The 25744-nt window shown below is 42.6% G+C and overlaps 1 protein-coding gene across 1 annotated transcript; it reads right to left on the bottom strand.

Annotated features, from left to right (window-relative positions):
• UGDH (UDP-glucose 6-dehydrogenase) lies at positions 1-25624 on the bottom strand. Its single transcript, XM_077477623.1, has 12 exons — positions 25448-25624; positions 19412-19580; positions 14135-14236; positions 12516-12716; positions 9407-9604; positions 6615-6762; positions 5146-5240; positions 4485-4615; positions 4003-4136; positions 3816-3907; positions 2830-2940; positions 1-654 (listed from the first exon to the last, which is right to left on the bottom strand). Exons 2-12 carry the CDS (start codon positions 19571-19573, stop codon positions 544-546), a joined length of 1485 nt encoding a protein of 494 aa, XP_077333749.1. The 5' UTR covers positions 19574-19580; positions 25448-25624; the 3' UTR covers positions 1-543.
• Positions 25625-25744: the final 120 nt, after the last annotated feature.

Raw genomic sequence — 25744 nt, 5'->3', positions numbered from 1 at the left:
TTCAGGTTCTATTTTTTTATTATTAATATTCATTACAAAAACACCTTTTGTTATGTTTAGCATACATCCTTATTCGATGTGTCAGTGACAGAAGCATGATACAGGCTTATAAAAATATAAAAAACATTCCAAAAATAGAACAGTTTTTAAAGTATTCCTATACATATCAAAATACAAAAGACTGAAAAAAGTTGTCTGTGTCACAAAAGATGGTAGGATGTATTTACAGTGCCATTCTCTTTACACATAGGACTAGTTATAGAGGGCAACAGATGACATTCTGTACCTAAATGAAAAGGAGTAAAGCATGGCTGTTTGGTCTTCAAATTTACTGCAAGGGTTTGGCAGACTTAATGCCAAGCATAGCTGTAAAGTGAATTATTTACAAATAAATTATCTCATACTTAAGATTTTATGGAATCATGAAATGTACCTATATAACTGGACACAGACAAAGAAGGGAATATGGCAGATAGCTTGCCCACAGACATGACATGTTTATACGATTAGAATCTGCAAGTTTTATGCCGCCTCTGGAATACATTATACTCTGGGCTTCTTATGAGGGATATCGGCAAGACTGATCTTGGGCATATCCGCTGTCGGTGTGAAAGGGATTCTCTTGGAAGCCACCTTTTTTCCAATGGTTTCTACCTGTAAGAATATACAGTAAACGTTAACATATTACCCTTTACTACACCATTTTTTTTTTAAATTATGAAGTTACAATATAGGACAAACAAAAGAGAACAGATTTTACACAAGTCTTGTGCATTGCCCTGTACAAAAGATCACCGACACCCCAGCAACTGCAAGGTACATACACACACACACACACACACACACTAAAAAGCCACTGCCTGGAGTCTAGCGTATATATGCAGTCCCATGTTTTTTATGGGTTTAAGCCTGTCACTACCCTTACACCCCATAAGCCAGGGAATTTCAGGATACCATCTTTGCGGTGAGGACAATTGTAACAAAAAACAAAAGTACTTAAAGCAAAGCAGAGTTCCACCCCCCAAAAAAATAAAATTGAACTTTTGCTTTAAAAAGGGGAGGCAACACCCTGACATGCTACTTTTTTTTTTTATTTAATTTTTTTTTTTTTTTGGGGGGGGGGGGGGGGGGGGGTAGCTCCCACTTCCTCCCGGCGCACTGGAAGGGAGATCACCTCTCCCCCTCCCTCTCGGCAATCTGGGACGACACGTCACAGGTCCCAGGTGATTGCCCGGTCAGTTGCAGCTCGGACATGTACAGTGGGTGCCCAGCTGTGAAGCCACAGCCGGGCACCCGCAGTTACAATGGCGGTGCCACAGAGGAGGGGGAGATGGGTGGGGCTTCGCCCCCCCCAATCGCTGGACCCTAGGGACAGGTAAGTGTCCGATTATTAAAAGTCAGCAGTTGCAGTATTTGTAGCTGCTGACTATGTGTTTGGTTTGTTTTTTTAAAGCAGAGCTCCGCTTTAACTTGTGAGGCCCAACTTTAATAAGAAAATCATTTTTAGATAAACTCCAACACTCTGTCACAGCAGCAAATGTTTAACAAGATTTGATTTTGAACAGCCTTTCTGAAGGTCTTAAAAGCACCATTCAACTTTAACACAGGTGTGCTGAATATAGATCTCAAGTCCATTCCAAGCAAGTACTAGCTATGAATGAGCCCCATGATCAGAATGGGAGATCTGGAACCAGCTAAAGAGTCAGCACCATTATTTTCTATCCTCACTGGATCACTTTAAGGGCTCATGCACACCACAGCTCAAAGTGGCTCCTACAGGCTTTTTATCCCTTATGTTTTTTTCTGCCTAGAATCTCCCCTCCATATTAGCCAATGTGTCCATGCACACTAGGGCTTTCAGGCATATGCTCCAACAGGCAGAACTGCAAAAAAAAGTTTGTTTCATCTTTTTGTTTTGTTTATACAGTGGTTAAGAATATACTATTCTAAGAGTTTGTGGGAAAAAAAAAAAAGTCAGCTATGCCCTTGTAAAAAAGGGTGGTGTTGCAAAACTTTGGATGTAATGGCTCAGCATACATCAGTTCAAATAGGTGAGTCATGCTAGAGAAAGTTTATACTCTTCCTCTTACTCATCTGTCCAAATTACAGAACGTCTGCATGGTTCCACCCATAGAACAGTTTGCCTGAAGAACAGAACTCCTTCCTTAGGGCAGCTATTTGACATTTTATTCCTGGAAACACAGCCAAGGCTGGAGAGATTAGACCAATTTAAAAGAATAAATACAGGACTGAATCTCGGATAACTAACCAGATGCATCAGGGTGGTTCCTGTATATGACTGGACTACTGATGCAAACAGGGTGGAAAACGATGACCTAATATAGAACTTCATGATGAAGTTGCAACATCAGAAAACTTGACATTTTCAATTTGTGTTATTCAGATATAGATAGTCTGCAAATCCAATATGACACAGGCAAAAATGGCTGGAGCTGCTTGGCTCTGAACTTATATTTCATTTTACGATTTACAAGTAAAAGCTCTGCCTTCTATTCCTATCTCTCATTAAAGTTCTTTAGGACGAAAAAAAAAAAAAAAAAAACTACATTTTCTTTAGAAACCTGTCCTGAAAAGGAGTAAGATGCTCCGCTACAAACTACCAACCAGTTGAACTGGGAGATATTGCATTTGGCAGGGTGTAGTCATAAATGCAGGTTTCAATAACAAAAAGGGAAGTCAATTTATATATATTTTTGGGCTAATACATTTAAAGGTCTTGCCGTTTTAAAAGAATACAGGTTCATGTCAAAGAAATTACAGTTAGCATGTTTTAACACTAAGGTCAATTATATAATAGTCGCTCTGTACCTGGAAACCGATATTCTGTAGTTCTCCATGGAGATCATCTAGAACTCTTCTTCCATCAAATATGAATGCTGGCTTTAACATCTTAGAATGGATCCGATGGAAATCCAACTCCTGATAGAACAGAAAACGTTAATTTAATCTTCTATACAACAAATAAAATGTAGCTACCCTTACGAGCGTAACCCCATCCAGGACTATTGCCTAGCGTACCGATGCTCAATGCACAGGCTGCTCTGCACACCACTCCCCAGCTCTTCCTTTAGGGAAACAGACTGGCAGGAGATTGAGACCACACAGGCCACTCATTATAAACATAATAGAGTGCTTTGCTTTTGAACAAAAAAATATTTTTCAAATCAATTGTAGTCACATGTACTGTAAAGTACGGTAAAAAACAGGAAGGGTTTATTTCAGGGGAAAAAAAATAAATAACACCCCACACAAATCAAAGCCAAGCACCTGAACGACCGCAGCATACAGGGATATACAATGTAATACTGACATAATCACACACATGGGTTGGACTTGTGTCTTTTTTCAACCTCACCAACTATGTAAGATTACTCGAAAAACTGTGGCAGCAGCAATTCCTTAAGCCGGTCAGAGCATTCGAATCTCGGCCGGTTCAGGAGGAACCAGCAAAGATTTGAACCATGTACCAAAGTTGATTCAACCAGCCTGCTGGACTTTACATGCAATTTCTGGTGGCAGTTATAGCCGCTAGCAATAATCACTGTTCTCCCGGCAAGGATAGCTTGCCCTACTGAGAGAACACAATGGCTCTGTGAGAGGATGTGTTGATGGGAGAATCAAGTAAGTAAGAAGTTGCTCAGTCTATCGCGAGCCTTAGGGGGAACTTAACCCCACATTTCTGGAAGTAGGAAACCTTCCTTCAAAAAGGAAGGAGCAACATTCAAATTTAAAACAACCATTAGTGATTTTATCTAAATAATCAAAGCTGATTGGATGGGCCATTTCTCACTAACCTTAAACATGTCCCACTCAGTGCAGATCACCATGGCATGAGCTCCCTCACAGGCCTCATATGGGTCTGTAGAAATATGGACCAGCTTTGCAACTATATAAAAAAAAAAAAAAAAAAAGTACATAAAAGATAAAATGGCTTCTTGAATGTCCTTTAGTGCTCACAAAGGCCATCCCCATTGTGCTTACCTCTGTCATCCTTCACTACACCTGGCTGGGACAAGTCCATAATAATCTGTTCTTTAAGTACTTTGGGGTCATAGATGTGCAGATTCGCTCCTTCATCCATTAGATATTTACTTATATAAATACTGGAGGACTCTCTGGAGGTAAAGGAAAATAAAGATGAATTTAACCCAATATACAGGAAGGACTGACAATACCCAATAATGACGCAGAGTGTTCACATGCTCATTAGCCTTCACATCAGGGACCTCAGTGCACAGCGGCTCTGGCTTCCATAGTCATTAGATTAAACAAAATGGGAGTCATACAAAACCTGCTAGCATGAGTAGTTGATATTTGATTACTATTGATGAATTCACATAGTCAACATTGTGCCAGTATTGTATAAAATGGAGTTTCATAGTGGCATACTACGGCTGACAATAGAGCTTCCATTTCCCAGAATACACTAGTTCAAGGATGGCTCTAACGGCCATGTTGCTTACCTTGTGTCCCCAGTGTCTTTCTTAAATGCAAATCCCAGGACAGCAATTTTTTTGTCTGTTACAGTGTTGAAGAGACAATCAATGATCCTGGAGGTAAACCTTCTTCTCTGATAGTCATTCATATCAATAACCTAGAAATTGGAAAGCATAGGTATAATAAGTGGGATATAAAGGACTTTCATGGGAACTTCTGCATTAACACCACTTTTTTTCTACCAAACACAAACTCCATCTACTACAGTTGTCTACATTTTTATCCATCAGCTTTTCCAAGCATAGAATTTTAGTTTAACAAATCACTAAAAAAAAAAAAAAAAAAAACCCACACACACACACACACAATAAGTTTGATACATTGATATATACTTCACCTCTGAATGCCATGTCAGAAGGTAAGTGGCTAGCTCTTTTTAGTGGGATTTCTAAATAATCACATGGCCTGTGCTGAATTAGATGACAGGCCCACAAATGTTTTATAGAAAACCCAACATTTATCAACAACAGAGTGTGTATTCTGATCTCCCCTGATCTTAGGCCTATTTCAGACCAGCAGCTAGTTTAGGAGAGGATTGTAGGACCTTTAAAAAGGTTTGCAAGCAGGCCTTTTCCAGAAGGGGCAAAACCTATTTTAGGACACTGGGATCTCAGAAGCAGTTTGTACCTGTTGCCAGTATCTTGCTACTTCGTGCAAGTTCAGAACCTCACAAAGGTAAACCAAGTTCAGCACGTCTTTCTGGAAGCAGCTACCACCAAAGCCTGTACAAAAAAAGGGAAACGTTTTTACAGGTTTGAAATGCATACATAAAGAGGGTTTGCTTTAGTCAGTCAATTTGTTATATCAGTACTGCTATATGGTAAAATAAAAAAAAAAAAAGTCTACATGCAGTCAACTTCCTCCCTTAAACTTTTGTAGGGAAAACATGGTTTCTTTCTAGGTGTCTGAACCGACATCTCTGCAGAATTAATTTTTAACAGGAGGGACATTGATCATGCTTAGACAGGTGAACAAAATCTTGTAAAATAAAAAAGTAAGACCCTTAAATACATAAGGATGTTTTAACTGAGTGCACAGCGGCTCTGGCTTCCATAGTCATTAGATTAAACAAAATGGGAGTCATACAAAACCCCCACTATTTTTTTTTCTACCCCCCCCCCCCCCCCCCCCACGCCCAATTGGTGTCCCCGTTGGTGAAATTTCCCTTCACATCCACATTGCTAATGTAATTCTGATGGCAACTCAATTTTGGTTTCTTCCTCACTTTTAGGCTGGATTCACACTATTGTGAATTGGATGTGGATTTCTCTGCATCCAATGTGCATAGCAGGAGATTGTGACCAGCTCTCTATGGAGCCAGTTCACACATCTCCGAAGCATCTCCGGTACAAATTGCAAAGGAGTCCTGTGAGTCTTTTGGTCCGTTTCAGGTCCTAATTGAGCCAAAAATTTTCGGGCTGAATTTGGACCTGAACCAATGAATGGAAATGCACGAACTCCCTGCTGTAAGCCGCTAGCTGCTCTAGTGTGAACCCAGCCTTAATCACAGGGATGGTGGCCCCCCCCCCCCCCCCAAGTACTTGGTACCCAGAAATCTAAACTGCACTGGGTGTATTAGTATTTGCCAAGGGTAGAGAAAACATGTGGTCTCCAACCTCTTAACCTTACAAACCTAACACTTCCCCTTAACCTTGCCTGATTAAAACAAATTAGCCCAGGTACATCAAAACACAAAAAACATTTTGCCAAGTTAAACTTAAAAAATTGTTGAATTGGGCTTTAACCATAATTAACACTGAAAGAATAATCCCAGTAAGCAGCGTTTACTGTCCCACCAAGTCTGACCCAATGCAACTCAATCCTATTAAAAAATGTTTCATTGTGTACGGAAACTAGTACAACAACTGAAGACTACCAGCACTGGGAAACTTAAAGCAAGGGGGTGTTGTTGTGAAAAAAAATTAAATGTTTTCTTGAGTCTGGGACTAGCACTGAATTAAAAATGATCTAAAATCTGTTCAGGCTTATATTAATATAGGTTATACAACAGTAAAAGTAAAGTAAAGTTGTACTAAATTATAAGGTCTGTTTTCTAATAAGGCAATATGCCTGAGCAAGAACTGTAATATACGTACCGATACTGGCTTTCAAAAATTTGTTTCCAATTCTCTGGTCCATGCCGATAGCCCTGGCCACTTCTTCAACATCTGCTCCAGTGGCTTCACACAGGGCACTGATTGAGTTAATGCTGCTGATTCTCTGAGCAAGAAATGCATTGGCAGCCTAGATGGACAAGGGAGGAGAGGGAAGATGAAAATTTCACTGATTGGCAAACTAAGACACATTTCACACTGCAGCTCCCAGCTGTTAGCACTCAAGCGTCCCTTTTTTGGGGCCCTTTTCACCTTAAAAACAAGGTAAAAAGTCCAGTTTTGCAGCACTTCCTATTCACTGAAATGGGCAGGGTCTTTGAGCGCCATTTACAGCGCTCCCAACGATCCTGCTTGCAGGTCTTTTCATAACATCCCGCAAGCGCACCACCCCAGTGTGAAGAAGACACTGCAATGAATGGGAGGCTTGTCAGGGAACATTTCTAACACTAAAGCACCTGAAAACCACCTCAGTGTGAAAAGGGGTCCAAGTCCAACTATTTAGACAAGTCTCAAATATATTAGATTCGGCACAAAGTGCAAATGGTGTTCAGTTTAGCAAGTTAAAGATTTACCAAGCCAAGTAAAAGTAAAAGCTGCATTAGATTTAAATTCCCCAACCACCTTTAAAATGGTATTTAACCTAAAACCAAAAATTAAAATTTTTTTTTTCGAATAAAGGCTTTACATAAATGACTATTGTTATATATCTGGACAGCTTGTTCTGTTGAAATAAAAATAAAATAAGGATTGGTAAGCTGCAATAAAATAAAAAAAATTTGCTTTTGGGTGCAATACTTCTTTAACAAAAACAAACACACATTTCGCTTGCACATTTGGGAGGAGTGAAGTAAACAGCTTTACATCATTTACTAAATTTTATTTATTTATTTTTGTGCACATAAAAACACACTTTACAAAGTGAAGCAAACCTCTACTCCTTTGTTAGAATCAACCCTGGCACTAGGGTGGGTGAATTCTTACATTAAAAAGGATGATTGAAGTCAGTTCTTACAATCTATAACTTCCTTATGACTGTCTGAACCTACATAAACCCATAGACCATAAAGCTAGTGAGAGCTGTGTCTGATTTTTGTTACCAAAATGTAGTAATCATGTAGAGTGAGGAGCTTTCTGATTGTAAAGAAAGCGACCGGATTACTTAGCTAACACAATAACTACCGTATATACTCGAGTATAAGCCGAGATTTTCAGCCCCTTTTTTTAGGCTGAAAGTGTCCCCCTCGGCTTATACTCGAGTCACCGCCGTCTGCCTACCCGATCAGCGTGTCGTGCAGACAGACGGCGGCCATTCCACTATTCAAAAGCCGCGCCTCCCTGTCTGTGATAGGTGGAACACTCAATTTCCCAGCAGTCAGTGGTCCGCCTATCACGGACATCCGCTCATCCTCATACTACGGACGAGGATGAGAGGATGTCCGTGATAGGCGGACCACTGACTGCTGGGAAATTGAGTGTTCCGCTAATCACAGACGGAGGCGCGGCTTTTGAACAGTGGAATGGCCGCCGTCTGTCAGACGAGGAGGAGAGGTGCTGCTTTTGAATGGCATGGCTGCCGTATGTTTTTTATTCATGCAGATCGGTGCAAAATGGCACACGGAGACATGCACAGGACACAAGGATGGACACGCAGTGATGGACACAGTGATGTATACAGCTGCAGATGGGCATTGTTGACCCTCTTTTCCACTCAAATAGAATGGCAACGCTTAGCAATAAAGCGAGGAAACTAAGAGTGGTTGTAAACCCTTACAACACACTTTGACCTACAGGTAAGCCTAGATTAAGGCTTACCTGTAGGTCCAAGAAATATACCTATACCTATACGGTTTAGGAGATATTTGCCCGAAGACAGGCACCACTGTCTACGGTGCATGAGCTGTAGACAGTGGCGCGCACTGAGCACGGCACCGTCGGAGATGCGTGTTGGCTCCCGTGCGCATGCGCAGGAGTGACGTCAATCGCAGCTTTGCCGAATGACAGCAGCGGAGCTGCGAGACCCCACCGAGAAGATGGATGCGCCAGACAACAGCGGTGACTTCGCTGGCACCTGTGTCAGGTAAGTGACACATAATGGACTACTATGCAATGCATAGTAGTCCATTATGCTTTGCAGGGAATGAAAGAGGAAGTAAACTCATCAGGGTTTACTTCCTCTTAAAGGTCTCAGTAACAAAGTTCAACTAAAATCAGGGAGGGGCAGGGGGGAGGATTTTCTGACTGACAAACAGTGGTCTTGATGTGTGATCAAAGGCAGGATTTTTCAAAAAGTTTAAATGCTGGTTCACTTGTGAGAAAGCCAATTAACCTACTAGCATGCTTTCAGATGACAAAACACAGATATGGTTCAACTTTGAGACCATTGAGTCCTGTGGCAAATAAACCTAATCACAGAATTACAAGGCAAAAGTGAAATTATTCCATCATGCAGCCTCAAGTCTCTTTAAAACCCAGGTGCTACAAGATGTACCGGTTGGCTAGTCTAAGGTTTTGGTTTGGAGATGTCCAACCATTAACAAACTGGCTTGTATGGGTCGAACTATCATGAGTTTTGGCAAAAGATCAGATAAGCTACTTCAGTTCTAACTGGCTTGTGGAAGCCACAAATTCAAATTTCAGCTTTATCAAATGTTTTCCCTTTGCTGGAGTTTGTCACTCTAGAACACTGGAGTTTCATGTATTTACACCCGCACACCTGAGGTCTACCTTCTACAACAAAAAAGTATGCCAACAGCAGAAATGGACAATACACCTACCAGTTTGGAAAGCTCAGATGACCAAGTGTTGGTGGTGATGATTTTTTCAGCGGGTACCCAATGCTCATAAACAGCACACAGAGCACGCACTGCTCTTTGCCCTTCAGGAGTCTCATCTCCTCCAATCAACACCCTGTCAGGATTCTTAAGATCTTTAACTGCTGTTCCCTCAGCAAGGAATTCTGGGTTAGAGAGCACCTGTGGACAAAAGAATATTTTTTCCGAATTGGTTCCTGAACAAATACATAGTCATTTAAAAAATAAAAAATAAAAATTTAATTGGGGGGGGGGGGGGGGGGGGGTGTAAGACATTCCATCTGGTCTACATAGCCTCATTGAAGTCATACAAGAACCAAGCACTGAAAAGGCTACAATAATCTTTCAGTGCATCCAAAGAAGAGGCTATTACTTCCTGTGCCACGGACCGAATGGATCAGAAGTACAGGTTGTACTTCATAAAAATGAAAGTTAGAAGAAAAATAAAAAATAAAATAGGTAGAGATTGTCAGCAATGAACATATTAGAGGCATTAGTGGTAGGTTGACTAAAAGCAAATAAACCTTAAGTATAGTAACAAGTCCTAGTTGCAATCTTGGAACACCCAATAAATGGACAGTAAGCATCCAGTCTAAACTACATGGCATGTTCACCAATGCCAGGAGTCTGGCGGACAAGATGGGTGAACAAAAGATACTGTTATATGAAGAGGATTTCGATTTTGTGGAATTTCAGAGACCTGGTTCAACAGCTCTCACGATTGGCTGGCAACCATTCAAGGATATTCCCTTTATCGCAGGGATAGAGGGTAAAATGGGGAGGGGGTATGCCTACATCTCAAGAATAACGTACAAGTGAATGTGAGAGATGACAACAAGGGAGCTAGGGAGGAGGTGGAAGAATCGAAGGGGAAAATACTGGGGAGTATGCTATAGGCCCCCTAACCTAAGGGAGGAGGGGGGAGACAGCCCTCCTATCACAATCTGGATTAGCAGCAAGGATGGGAAGTATTATCATAAATGATAAGATTTTAATTATCCAGACAGACTGGGCGGAGGGAACCATGCATTCACCTAAGGCTCGCCAGTTCCTAAATGTCTTGCAGAACAATTTCATGGGTCAGGCGGATGACGTACCAACTAAAAACAGTGCATTACTAGATCCACAGATTACCAACAATACAGACCTGATCACGGATGTGTAAATACAGGGCGATTTAGCAAAACAGCGATCACAGGTCAATTGGCTTCAGTATAAATAAACACAAATAGGAAAACACAAGAGGAACACAGACACTGATTTTTCAAGGGCAATGGCTGGTGTTAGTGATTCAATCATCACGGCACCATGCTTGATATGGTGTCAGGGTGATTGAACCGTATTATTTCTATTATTACATTGCAGTAATAAATGAAATAGTTCAACTCGCCATACTGTAGAATCAGTGGGAGCCTTGAGTGTGTCACTTACTACTGTCGCCTGCTACTAGATGTGCATAGTCACTTGCCGCGCTGCCGGTCACTAGAAGCGGAATGTCACTTGCCACACTGCCTGCCACAAGATGTGGATTGCCACCTGCCACGTTGCCTGTCACCAGATGCGGAGTGAGTGGAGCGCCCCTTGTGGTATGTCAGGCAGACAGCTGAGGGGGTGAACTACAGGTCCCAGCACACCTCACCTGTACTCCCACACACAGCTCACCTGTCATTGATGATGTCACATCTCTGTGGGATCGCCCCTCTGGATGTTGCAGGGTGTCGCTCTCCTCATGCTGCAGCTGGTCTCATCTGGCAGAGGGGGGTCCGGGACTCCTTCGGCTCTCAGTCTCTGGCTCCACCCTTCTGCCACCCCTGATTAGCTGTCTGGGGGGGCAGGCAATCTGCACCGCTGAACAAGGAATCAGCATAAGTTTTCACACACGAGGAGCCGGGGGAGAGCGGCGATGCAGGCAGTATGAGATGATGTCATCTCTCTGCTCCCCGCTGCACCTCCGACACAGACTGGCTTTGAGGGCGGAAGACAGGTGATGCAGAGGGGGCGGAGAGAGATATCATCTCTGCTTGCCCGCCCGCTCGCTTCTTCCATCCACCGCTTTCATACCCATAGCCCAGCATGTGTCTTGCGGCCGCCCGCACCCACGGCCCGGTAGTGGGCCGGGGGTTGATGACCCCCTGCTCTAAATGGTCAGGGGTGGGTAGTGAGGTCCCCCAGGGTCCTAAGCTGGGACCAATCCCATTTAATTTGTTCATAAACGACCTGGAGGACGGGGTAAACAGTTCAATCTCTGTATTTGCGGATGATACCAAGCTAAGCAGGGCAATAACTTCTCTGCAGGATGTGGAAACTTTGCAAGAAGATCTGAACAAATGAATGGGGTTGGCAACTACATGACAGTAAAGGTTTATTGTAGAAAAAAAATAAAAATAAATAATGCATTTGGGTGGCAAAAATATGAATGCAATCAACTCACTAGGGGGTGAACCTCTGGGGGAATCTAGGTTGGAAAAGGACCTGGGGGTCCAAGTAGATGACAGGCTCAGCAATAGCACACAATGCCAAGCTGCTGCTAACAACGAAAACACAATATTGGCATGCATTAAAAAGGGGGTATCAACTCCAGAGATAAAGCAATAATTCTCCATGTGACCCCACAATAGGGATAAAAAAAAAAAAAAAGGGCAGGAGGTTCTTGGAAGGGAGTTTAAGATACGTGGCCACTCACTAAAATAAGAAAAGGTTTAACCTTAAACTGCGTAAAGGGTTCTTTACTGTAACAGTAGCAAGGATGTGGAATTCCCTTCCAGAGGCGGTGGTTGCAGCAGGGAGCAGCGATAGTTTTTTCAAACCATTAGATAAGCACCTGAATGACCGCAACATACAGGGATATACAATGTAATACTGACCTATAAATCACACACAGGTGAGGTTGAAAAAGTCTAACCTCACCTACTATGCAACTATAAGCAAGAAAGGCCATTTATGCGTGCCTCGAGACAGCACAAGTGGAAAATTACCCTGCAAAAGGATGGTATGTGTGACAGAAAAACACTTTAAAAATGGATACCAACATCCACATGCCTACGTTGGAAAGAGTGCACACTTTAATTCTTACCTGCAGATTAAGATTAGGTTTTGTGTTGGCATCAAATATCCTCCTAATGCTCTCTGCTGCCCTTACAGGCACGGTGCTCTTTTCCGTGACAATTTTGTAGCCATTTGAGTTCTGAACAATACGACGGGCACAAGCCTCAATGTATTTAAGATCCGCAGCCCGACCTTTGCCCATTCCATATGTCTTTGTTGGTGTGTTTACCTATAAAAATAAAAAAAAAAAGCCAGGAAATGTCACTTAAAAGGCAAAAAAAAATAAAAAATAAAAATAAAAAAAACTTAGAGCCCACTTTAAAGGCCAATTTTACCTTTTGAATAGAATGAAGTTGCAGTAAAGGGGCCCAAGCTGCTTAAAATACACTGGGCAGTTTTGTCAAATATTGCCTAAAAACTTTGTAACACTGGCCCCTAGGTGGGTCATGCCGTAATGTGCTAGAATGCACCACATTATGGTGAACTTGCCTGTCATAATGTGTCATCCAGCTCTGTGCGGTCACCAATTTGCAGATCCTGGTTGCTACCATCTTCACCTAATCTTTTTTCCAGGTTCTGTCTCTTTAGCCACAATGACGCGATTCCCACAGCACAGATCAGGTGACATACATGTACGCTGTGCTGCGAGACTGATAAGTGGGTTTTTAAAGGCAGACACTGTCAGCATTTTAAAATAGATTTTAATACTACTTTAATGCAATTGCCATACCTGTAGGCTTTTTCACAACAGCCCCAAAGCCTGGCTGAAAAAAAACTCCCATAGTGTTAGAATTATGCTACTGTGGTTAGCTGCTAGGATGCAGCATGTGTTGAGCACCTTCTGTTCCTCTCAGCATCACAGGAACAAGAGTTTCACCCCCATTTAAAAGCTGCACATATGCAGTGCACTCCCCCTACCCATTGCAGCAATACTATGCTCAATACTATGCAGAGAGCACACTGCGTGCATTTTAAACAAGAGAGCTTACTCCTGTGATGCTGGGGAGAAGCATGCAACATATGCTGTATCCTAGTAGCTAGCCAGGATGAGGAAAGCCAACGGAGGAGTTTAATGTGGTACTCCTGAAGCCTTGCATATAAAAAAATAAATGCATTTAAAAGCCAGCAGCTACACATACTGCAGCGGCTTACTTTTAACAATAGGACACTTACCTGTCCTGGAGTCCAGCGATGTCGGCACAGCAGCTGTTTCCATCAGCTGTTGGGTGCTCCCGCCACCATTGTGGTTAAGGGTACCCAGCAGTGTAGCCCTACGACTTCATGCCGGGAACACTACTGCGCATGCGCGAGGCTCCACACCTCTCTCCTAATAGCCCTGCGACAGGGAGAGGAGCCCCACGTTGATGTCACGGGCCGTGGCCTGGACTCCCACAAGTGGGAACAGGATACTTGTCAAAGACAGGTATCATGTCCCCCCAAAAAAGGTGCCAATTGTGGCACCAGAGGGGGTGAGGAGACAAAATGGGCAGAAGTTCCACTTTTGGGTGGAACTCTGCTTTAAGCAAGATTTTACAAAACTTCACAGTATATTTGAACCTAATGGGGGTCCCCTTCACTGCATAATCCATTTTATTTAAAAAGGTGAACCATCCCTCATATTTGCACATAAAATAAAAAGATACTTACAGAAATAAAGACAAGATCAGCCTCTTGTATGGCTCCATCTATATCAGTAGAGTAGAACAAGTTTTTTCCTCTGCAAGATTCAACAACTTCTTTTAATCCCGGCTGCAAAAACAAAAGAGGGAAATCAAACTAAGATGTTGGTAGGTGGGAAAAAAATAAAAATAAATATCATTGTCTAAATACATTACCAGCTGGCAGCTATCAATCTTATGGTTTAGAAGTCAAATGACACAAAAATAAAACCATAGCCAAAATGTCCACAAGTGTCACAGACAAAAAAGGTCAGTTTCCAACTTTATAGAACTAAAATGTTTTAGCTATAATTGCAGCTTCACACTGTCGGGATGTGGTCTGCTGGGCAAAGTGCAGCTGAACCACAGGTTGTGCGCGTTAGCTGCATTCCCCCCCATACCCTTTATGATGTCCCATGATTTTGGTACAGTTCCAGAAAGTGCACCAAAAATGCAGCATACAGGAGTTTTGATGCGATTTTCTGAAATCACACCAATACTGGGAAAGCACAGTTAATTTGCATGAACATTTTTTGCAAAAGTGCAGCGAGGCAGTGTAAAGCCACCCTAAGAACATGCATCTGAACTCAAAAAGTAAAGATTGGCTAGGTTATAAAAAGAGAAAATGTTAGGAGGACAAGTTCACCTAGAAAAAAAAATAATAAAAAAAAAAAAACAAACAAACACGCATTTATTCTTTTTTTAAATGGGAGCCTGGAAAGCATTGCACCCATGAAGGTTCTTGCAGGCTATGTGTGAAAGCTGTTTGGCAGTACATCGTAGCAGGAATCAATGAAAGACTGCCGGATCTTGTACTTTTCCAATCCACAGAACTCTGATTGAACAATGTAGCTAGGCGGCTGCATTCTCTGCAGATTCTTTCAGAGAGCAGGGGGGAAAAGATCCCTTGCCATTGGGGAGCCAGGGAGGTGCAGGGTCCAGTGGATTTGTAACATGTTGAAACCTGAATATAGGTGCAACAGGTTACAAAAGGTGAACTTATATTTTAAGTCTTGGCATTACCCTGGACAGAAATGCTGGAAAAATTGCAGTGCACTTCCTGAGATGTGATGTTGCCTAGGCATTCCTGCATACAGCCTCATAGCTGTATATCTGCAGTGTGAGATCTTAGGCACTGCTGCCTCCGACTGCTAGTCTCACGAGATCTGACATGAAATTGGTGACGTTACTATACAGTTACATTGTTATTATACCGTGTTGCTCACCGTTCTTTCTACAAGCTGACACGAGGAAGTAAATTCTTGCCACCTCTACAGGGACATAGTGCAGAACAAGGCATAGCAAGTCAATAATGGGGAAAGACTATCTCCATGGACCTACCAGCAACACTGGTGACTAGTCCTTAGTCCTCTGCAGGTACAGCTTTCAGGGTTTAGGATTATCACTGAACAGGAAAGTTCAACTTGTTCAACTTTAAAATGTCTTCAAGTTTTTCAAGGCAACCCCCCCCCCCCCCCCAACTAATTTTAAGAATGATCCCTCCCTGTCATGTGACCTCCTGTGTCAGCCAGTGGAGAGTATTTGACAATGGCTGGATGTCTAGGAGCAGTAACCTCACCCATAGACTTCATTGGCCCAGTCATTGTCAGTACTCCATCCTCCCCCCTGCAGTTGCTGCTGGCCAACATGAGAGATCATGTGACCAAACCAGACCGGCCTGAAAATAGGTCAGCATATACATCTTTCTTACACAGGTAGGCTAGCATAGGTGTTGGAAAGGTTGAGCCTGCCAATTTACTTTATGCTAGAGAGAAAGCTAATTTAGCCTTGAAAGACAACGCCAAGAAAAAATAAAAAATAAAAATACTAGTTCACTCTGTGTCAAAGACACGATCACTGAATTTACAAAAGCTAGATGAATTGTGAAAGTGGCTCCTTTGCTTGACTGGGATCCCATTTTTATTATATTTACCATAGAAGTTGAGCTTACAAATATCAGATTCTTCAATAGAAGAAATGCATCAGCAAATAGCCAGGCTAAAGAAATCTATGGTTTTAAACAAGAGGCAATGCAGTTCTAGATTTGAATACTGTATTTTTATATATATATATATATATATATATATATATATATATATATATATATATATATATATATATATATATATATATATATATATATATATATATATATATATATATAAATAATTTAAGAAACTTTTAATCAGGACTCCATTTGCTGCTACTACTATATACAATAAAGAGTCTTGTAGAGTGAGCATAATCCGCAGTATATCTGACTGGTCACTTCCTGCAGTTTTTATCCCCGATCTTTCACAGCTGTAATCACAATATGACTGCCAACTCAGCAGAGGAAGTACAGCAAGGGTAATAAGCCAATAGTGATTAGACTTAAAGGGAAAGTAAAGTATGGTAACTTTTCACTGTTTGCAGTTCTCATTTACAGGCCTCCTCCGATTTTTTTTTTTTTTTTTTTTATTAAAATGTAAAGATTGGGCCCAAACACACACAAAATGGATCTTTCATTTTTTTTGTACTAAATACGGAGAAATCATAAACCTAAAATTGCTTAAAAGCCACTTAAACACCATGTGGAGAAAAGTAAATGTAGGCGTATAGGCTTAAAGTGTTCTGTAGTCCTTACTTGTCTTAGGGCAGTTAATGCAAACCCTGGCACCCCAGAGGTTTTGGCACTACATTTCCCATGATGCTCATGCACCTTTCAGTGTAGTTGAGCATCGTGGGAAATGTAGTTCCAAAACATATGGAGTGACAAGGGTCACCATCATGGTACTAGGGGGACAAGGCTGCTCATCCAGAGTTACAGCTCAGGGAAAAAAAGTATTGTCACTGTAGGATAACTGGTGTGTTATTGGGAGAATCACCAGGGGAAAAAAAAAAAAAAAAAAAAAAAGCCACTACACACTATCTTAGGATTGGTTTACATTGCATTCTGTGGGTAGAGCAACCCATTTCTTTCAAGGGCTGTTCTACCTGCAGAAACGTGGGGGAAAAATAATTTGTTTTTTCTCTCCTTTTTTTGGATTTGCACCACACAAAACCACATAGTACTGCGGCACCATGTGGTTTGGCATGTGGGAAAACAAGCTGTGGGTGCCATTAAGAATCAAGTACTGCACTTCTCTGCAGGTCAGAAGTCACACGTCACCCTGCTGCACAGACGTGAACTTGGTTAAAACCTGGTTTGTTCGTGATAATAGTTATAAATATACATATATTTTTGTGCTTTGGTTGTCTTTAGAATCTGAAAGAAAGATCTAATAGTCTTAGCAAAAAAGAAAGCGCTCAAAAAGCAGTCAGGAATATTTAGGCAAGGCTGGAGTATTGCTACCATTCTCTATTCCTGTAAGCAGTAAAATGTTGGCATCACCTTTCTACATTCGCTTAAAGTGGTTGTAAACCCTTACAACACACTTTGACCTACAGGTAAGCCTAGATTAAGGCTTACCTGTTGGTCCAAGAAATATCTCCTAAACCTACCGTATATACTCGAGTATAAGCCGAGATTTTCAGCCTCTTTTTTGAGGCTGAAAGTGCCCCCCTCGGCTTATACTCGAGTCATCGCTGTCTGCCTGCTCGATCAGCGTGTCGAGCAGACAGACAGCGGCCATTCTATTCTAATTCAAAAGCCGCGCCTCCGGCTCCGCCTTCGCCTGTGATAGGCGGAACACTGAATTTCCCAGCAGCCTGTGTTCCGCCTATCACGGACATCCGCTCATCCTCGTACTACGGACGAGGATGAAAGGATGGCCGTGATAGGCGGAACACAGACTGCTGGGAAATTGTGTTCCGCCTATCACAGACAGGGAGGCGCGGCATTTGAACAGGAAAATGGGCGCCGACGAAGAGCGGTGATCCTGGGACGGGACCGGACGGAGGCTCGGCTCGGCTCGGCTCGGGACGGGACGGGACCAGACGGAGTCTCGGGACGGGACGGGACCGGACCGGACGGAGGCTCGGCTCGGGACGGGACGGGACCGGACGGAGGCTCGGGACCGGACGGAGGCTGGGGACACAGGTAGGCTGGACACACAAGGCCACACACACACACACACACACACACACACACATGGATGGACACACACACATGGATGGACACACACACAGGGATGGATGGATGGATGGATGGACGGACACACACACAGGGATGGACAGGCATATCTCACCCTCGGCTTATACACGAGTCAATAGGTTTCCCAGTTTTTTGGGGGTAAATTGGGGGCCTCGGCTTATACTCGGGTCGGCCTATACTCGAGTATATACGGTATATGGTTTATGAGATATTTGCCAAAAGACAGGCACCGCTGTCTACGGCGCATGCGCCGTAGACAGCGGCGCGCAGGCGCACTGAGCGCGGCACCGTCAACAGCGAATATGCCGCGCGTGGCGGCTCCTGTCAACAGCGAATATGCCGCGGCTTCGCCGAATGACAGCGGCGGAGCAGCGAGACCCACCGAGAAGATGGATGCGCCGGACTACAGGGGACAGCGGTGACATCGCTGGCTCCTGTGTCAGGTAAGTGACACATAATGGACTACTATGCAATGCATAGTAGTCCATTATGCTTTACCTTTGCAGGGAATGAAAGAGGAAGTAAACTCATCAGGGTTTACTTCCTCTTTAAAGCAGTTCTAAAGGCAGGATGTTTATTTTAACTCATTCCCTGCATTAAGGTAAGAAAACCCTGCAATGTGCACGATAACATCAGCTCTCTCCCTCTTCTCATTGGCTCAGACAGCAGCAAGAGCCATTGGCTCCCACCGCTGTCAATTACAGCCAGTGAAGAAGGAGCCGGGGGGGGGGGGGGGGGGACAAGCAGCTCTGTGTTTTATGGACACAGAGCCAGCTAGGGAGCATGCATGCACGATCCTCAGCGGGTGGAAGAGCCAGGAGCAACATCAGGGGACCCTAGAAGAGAAGGATTGAGGCTGCTCTGTGCAATGGTTTTGCAGAGCTAGAAAGTATACTATAGTTGGGTTTTTTAACTGTGCCCTTAGAATTACTTTAAATATTTTATACCCCCTTCTTTCTTGGTTTACTTTTTTGTAGTGAACCAAGTCGTTCGAATGCTAAAGCTGGGCCTGTGAAAAGCTTTAAGGCAACATCTATACAATGGAATGCCATAAATCTTCCAAGCGCAGTGGATTTGCCTTTAGTAAATAAAGCCCATAGTGTGCTTGGGGATCATTCTTTGATCATGACATCAATCTCAGATTTTATATCACACACAGGCTGTAGGTGAGGTAGTGACGTGAATGGTTACCTCGTAGATGGGGAGGGTGTCCGAATTCCATGCATCAATTCGCGCCTCGTTAACATCCACCACCGTTACTCTGATGTCAGGGCACATCTGAGCAATGACACTGCAAGTAGGACCACCAACATAGCCGGCGCCAATACAGCAGATCTTCTTAATCTTGAACATTTCTAAGCTGTAAATTGAAGAAAAATAAAATAAATTCTCATTTTACAGAATTTCCATATGTACTTTCTAAGAGGGCTAAATCATTGGACAGATTTAAAAAAAAAAAAAAAAAAAAAAAAAAAAACACCCCACATTAAAATTAAACTGACAGATTTTCTGGTAAAATATAAAAGTTGAGGTTGCACCGAGTAGATACCCAACATGTCAAACATTAAGCATGTCACTACCCTATGTTTTCCAACGCTTTAAAAGCCCCCTATAAAGTGATCAGTTTAGCGAGGAGGAGGTCTGGTAGAATTATTGCTCTCAGTCCAGCATGCACGGAGATATGCAACATGTGTAATCCAAGCGCCGTTTTCAGGCATAGGTGCTCATACTCATACGTTTGTATGAGTATACATTTTGGGGTGGAGGCCTCAGTTTTTTTTTTTTGTTTTGCATTTTTTTGTGGGGGATTTTGTGTGCCTGGGTGTGACTTTAATCTTTTACAATTAAAACATTATTTAATTATGTTTTCCCATTTACAGAATTGGCTGCTTAGACAAGAACAAAAAAAATAAAAAAAAGGCACAACAAAAAATGTTGTTAACATTAAGCCATAATTTACATTTTATGAATGGCACAAGACCCTTATCACTTCTGAGAGATTACAAAGACACAAACATTATGAAAATCATAGATATGTAATAGTAAGTGGTTTGCCACACTTTTTACTCCTAGGAGTACTTTGGATCTTTTCATCGATCGACAAAAGCACAGGATAAAGACGGCCCGGCCTTCCATGCTCTAGACTTTAGAAACTTGGAATTCCTCTGCATACACACGTTAAGTACAACCATATGGTTCAGAGATGTACGTCAGTGGAGGGGGGGGGGGTCTGTCATCATACAGTCTCCAGTGGAGGTAAGGGGGGCCTGCCATCATACAGTCTCCAGTGGAGTTGTGCAATCGTGGCTACTCAGAAATCTCTACAGGAAATTCTGTGACTACAATCTGATCTATTACACATTATGTGGGGGCGACGGACGGTGAATAACTGGGCTTTAAAGAGCCATGATGATTTGGAAGTAAAGCCTGACATACATTAGTGGAGGTCGTCTCTAAAACAGGATTAATCTCATTCATTCCTATGCAGCTAGTGAATGTCCACCCCACAGTTATAACCTTTTATACTACTTTTTTCCCCCGCTTTCAGATTGTAAGCTCCATGAGCAAGGCCCTCCTACTCCTGTGCTGAGCTGCATTGTAACTGTACTATCCCCCTTTATTTTGTAGAGCACTGTGCAAACTGTTAGAATTATTCAGTATTTAGCTCCAACAACTCATCTACACCATAAAAGCGGTTGTAAACCCTGCTTGGGTCATTTTTACCTACAGGTAAGCCTAGACTAAATGCCACGTACACACGATCGGACTTTCCCGGCGGGCAATTAGATCGCGTGTGGGCTCCAGCAGACTCTCTTCCGAAAAGTCCAGCGGACCTAGAAATAAGACTGGCTTCAAATTTATCCGCCTGCTTCTGCGTTTAGCGGACAATCCGTTAGTCTGTGTGCTAGTCCAACGGACTAAAACCGAAGCTAGGGCAGCTATTGGCTACTGACTATGAACTTCCTTATTCTACATCATCACGTTCAAATCCATCAGACTTTTAGAGTGATCGTGTGTGGCCAAGTGTGTTTGAAAGTCCGGTGGACCTCAGCTGCAAAGTCCTTCGGATTGTCTGCCGGACCAAGTCTGTCGAAAAAGTCACCTGTAGGTAAAAATGTATATCATATCCCCTAACCCTGCACCATTTAGGAGATCTTCATCCTGCATGCAGCCGCTCACGTTCAGATGCGCATGCACTCTGAAGGACTGGCATACCTTGCCAGAGATTTGTGCCAGAACCGAGGACATAATCGTGGCTCCGGAGCTTGCAAACCAAGAAGACAGACAGGGGGAACAAATCAGCCCTCTGTGGTGACTTTACAGCACTGAAGGGCTTTGTACAAAGGTGAGTATTTCATAATGTGCCAGTATGCGACGCATACTAGCACGTTATGCAATTGCCTTGCATGTTAAAGGTTTTTTTTTTTTTTTAAATCTGTGGTTTACAACTGCTTTAAAAGTGGGAGTAAACGCCCATGCACGATTTATACCTATAGGTACTGTAATTATCTACTAAAAGTGCACCGTTTAAAAAGAGCCAGCAATTTATTAACACTTGAACACTGTATAACACATGAACAAAAGCACATATAAAATGCATTTGCAACAAAATGTGAATCACGGCATACACGCAAGGACAGTAATGGGGCAATCCTCAAACATATACTAAATAATGGATGGGAGTTAAAGATGCATGGCTTGTAAATATGGGACTTTGTATGGCTAACTTTACATACAGAAAGTTATGGACCTGAACACAATACACAAACCCAAATTCAGGGCTTATTCGTTAATGCGGAGTGCAACTACTATGTGCAAAGTGCATTGATCCATAGAGAAACTAATAAGGCTCCTTTCATGTGGGCAGACTGCCATCCGCTTGCTGTTCATGTTGATGTATCTACTCTCCTACAATCAGATTTTCCATTCAGACTGATCAGAGTAAACTTCAATGAAATCTAATGGTTGTCCTCTAAGGCAATGTATGACATAGTGTGGTGCCGATTTACTAAATGGAAATAGTCTGTTCGACTTGTAGTATTTTCCTCAGGCCTCAGTGAATGTGGTAAAACTTCAAAGAATCATCCAATTATGTACAAGACAAAATAAAAAAATAAAAATAAAAAGAACAGCCACATAGCATTTTGGCTTGCACATAATTGGATGATCAAGTCACCACTTCACCTCATCCACTAAACGCTGGGGGAAATCCTCTTGGAAAGCGGTCAGTCCATCAGCCTTCAGTAAATCAATTCCTATGGGTCTTTTTGACAAGTCGTAGATATGCTCTTATTGTCCGATTCGGCATATAATCATATTGTTAAATGTATGTCCACCAGAACACTTCATAAGTACGTGCCGTCAGGCCAGAAGAGTATGGAGTACTGCCGGGATCCCAGTGGACTTCCTGACAGCGCGGCGCCTGCAGGTAATAAATGGGGCCTTTCATTCCCTCAGTGAACACTTCACAGAAGGAGCATTCAAGAACAGGGATTTCTTTCACTGTCACTCACATTACTGGATGTAGAAAGAGATCCAGTATATTATAAAAGGGCATTTGCACAACATAAAGCCCTAGTAGGCAACATCCAATATCAATGAATTCTGAGCAAGCAAGAACATCTGAACTTGTAGTTTCATATCATCTAGTAGACCTGGACAACCCTGAGCCATCTTCCAATGAAATTCCGTGACTTATAAAAAATATATTCACTGTATAGTTCTAATGTAATGTGCCAAGCAGACGTAAGCTTACTGCAAAAAAAAAAAATAAAAAAAATTGTGTGTAGAAAACATATAGAGCTGAATTTCCAAAGTCTCACATCGCTGATAATCTGGTAGCAATTTACAGAAGTTTTACAACTACTTTTAAATTCGCTCCTCAGTAAAAAAAAAAATAAAAAAAAAATTATATTATAAATATAATAAAATATGTTTTTTTCCAATGTACGCAAGACCTCCCATAATCCGTGATAACCAGGTAAAACAATGTAAGGGCATGGGACAATTGCCTTTGTGTACTACAGATCAGCCAGCCTGGGTCACTCTGCACTGGACAAATATTCACGGTCAAGGAGACATGATGCCAACACCACACTGGCATTCAATGTAAATGTAGCAGAACAGGAAGGAAAATTCTAACCGACAGCAGCCTGTCCCAAACTTTTTAACCTAGTGGAACCCTTGAAATAATTTTGAAGTCTCAGAAAATGCCAGCTAAAATAAGTTAATTGGGGGCCATTAGGAATGTGCCCCTCACATGGGGGGGGGGGGTTAGTGGGAAGAACCCCCCTTTAGAGTTGTAGTCAGAATGATTATTGGCATCATACCACTGGTTTGGTCAAGCTGTACTGGACCTGGAACTATGCAAGCACCACCAGAGGGGAGGTCAGCCAGCCACAGCTCAAGGAACTCCTAGCAACCTCTGAGGGAACCTTAAGCCCCATACACAATCAGATTTTCTGACGATTTTTGTCTTCAGATTTACCAAAACTGTAGAATACAAAGGTCAAACCTTAAGAGTTTCAGTTTGTATGCAATCAGGCAGGCCCTTACACTACATGGTTTTGGTAAACCTGAAGACAAAAAAAAAAAAAAATGCAGAAAATCTGATTGTGTGTATGGAGTATTAGAGCTCCATTGGATGTTGGTTGAGAATGACTGGCCTACAATTTGGACATAAAGAACACTTTTTTTATTTTTTTTTCCATATGGAAAACGTGTTGTAGTTAAAGATTATGAAAGAGGCAGCAATAGAAAAAAGTTTTATTTCCTGTACCCTTGCCTCTTTAGCAAGGACAATTGTAAGAATATAAACTTACCCCATCACGAAAACACTAATATATTGATTACTGTACAAATTTTATTTCTAGGACTGCAATGCTAACAGATACAGGATCTATTTTCAGGATTTTTTTTGTTTTTTCAGGCCAACTTGCTACACTATAAGGACTCTCACCCCCCCCCCCCCCCTTTTCTCTTTCTTTCCTTCCTGGTAGACACCCGGGACTGTCCCGGAGACCACTGGTCAGCCCCATAGAACCAAACGCCTCTCGGACCTTCAGGAGACCACCACACCCCAGATTTCATATACAGGATTTATTCACACCAGAATTAACCAGGGTGATGTGCCAATTGTGGCTTTAGCAGAAACCAATCACATTTCAGTCTGCTCTGTTTAAGTGACGAGAGATAAAATTACTCTTATAAACCCAATAATCATAACATTCCAGGAAAAGGAGTTAAAGTATCAAAGCCAAAACTTCTAAGGCCCCTTGCAGACGGGGCAGACTCCGCCGAGCTGATCTGCCTGCTCAGTAAGGGATCTGGTCACCGATCGTCGCTGAGCAGGCAGATGACAGATCGGTTATGCTACGCAGAGCGGACACAGAACTCTCTTCTCTATGGGGTGGTCAGATGGAAACTGATTGCCTGTCCCGTTTCCACCCCAACAGTCATGTGATCCAATCTGCTGGATGGATGGGGAATGGATCCCCATCCATCTGTTCTTAGTTGACCGGATTGGATGCAGGTGGGTGTCAGCTGATGTCCCCAACTATGGTGGGGAGATGTCATCTAAGTTCCTGTGGGGTCTACAAGAAATCAAAAAGTGAAGTCTCCCCCAATATCACAAAAAAAATAAAGTGTGTGTGTGTGCGCATACACACACTTTTAATTATTAATACTACTATTCTTATTACGCGATAGGAAAGTAAAAATTATATATATAAAAAAAATTTTTTTTTTTTTTTTTTTGTACGTTTTAGATACATAGTGATGAAGTTGCACAGTATGAAGTGTATCTTTTTGTAACAGTCATGTCCCCCCCTCAGCTCTATCAATTTCAACAATAGGGAACATCTGGTCTCTAAATGAGGCCAGATGTTCCCTATTGCTTGATCATGTATGATCAGATTTCAGTTCTTCCTCTTCTTGTGTGTAGTAAAGCCTTCAGATCTGCCCAGTTCTTGGAGGAGAACTTCCCAGGAGGAAATGATCTGCCGGCATGGATCCAATTAGGGAAATGGGGTTACATAATAAAAGGGGAAAAAAATAAAAAATCTATTAACAAAAATCAGATGTCCATCAGTCAGAATCAGTGCATTGCAGGATGGAGGGTACAGAACTCTGGTACTGTACATAGAGCCCTGTCACTGTATGAGTCTAGCTGTGTATGCGATGATCGGGGACAGAAGCAATGGAGCGATCCCACCATCCCACACTCACCTGGATCTCTTCTCAATGATGTGTACAGCGGACTCCCCGTCACCCAATACCGGCCGCTCTACTGTCCTGGAACTCCATATACTCCTGTTAGCCCCGCCCTGTGGGAGGGGCCGGGCTGTCAGGGAAGTAGCGGGGTGAGGCTGTTCTCGGTAGGGGTGCAGGGAAGGGGATCGCAGTGATGAATGGGGAGGGGGATGGGCGGCGTGCTCCGGATGTAGATGGAGGTGTGATCCCTCCCATACATTGTACGGAGCATGCCCGCTGTTCATACACGGGGGGGTTGTAGAGAGAGAGAGG

The sequence above is a fragment of the Lithobates pipiens genome, unplaced genomic scaffold (genome assembly GCF_037356315.1).
Source record: "Lithobates pipiens isolate NorthernLeopardFrog02 unplaced genomic scaffold, aLitPip1_a1.2 Scaffold_13, whole genome shotgun sequence".
NCBI lineage: Eukaryota > Metazoa > Chordata > Amphibia > Anura > Ranidae > Lithobates > Lithobates pipiens.
This window is presented reverse-complemented; position numbering and strand designations above follow the sequence as displayed.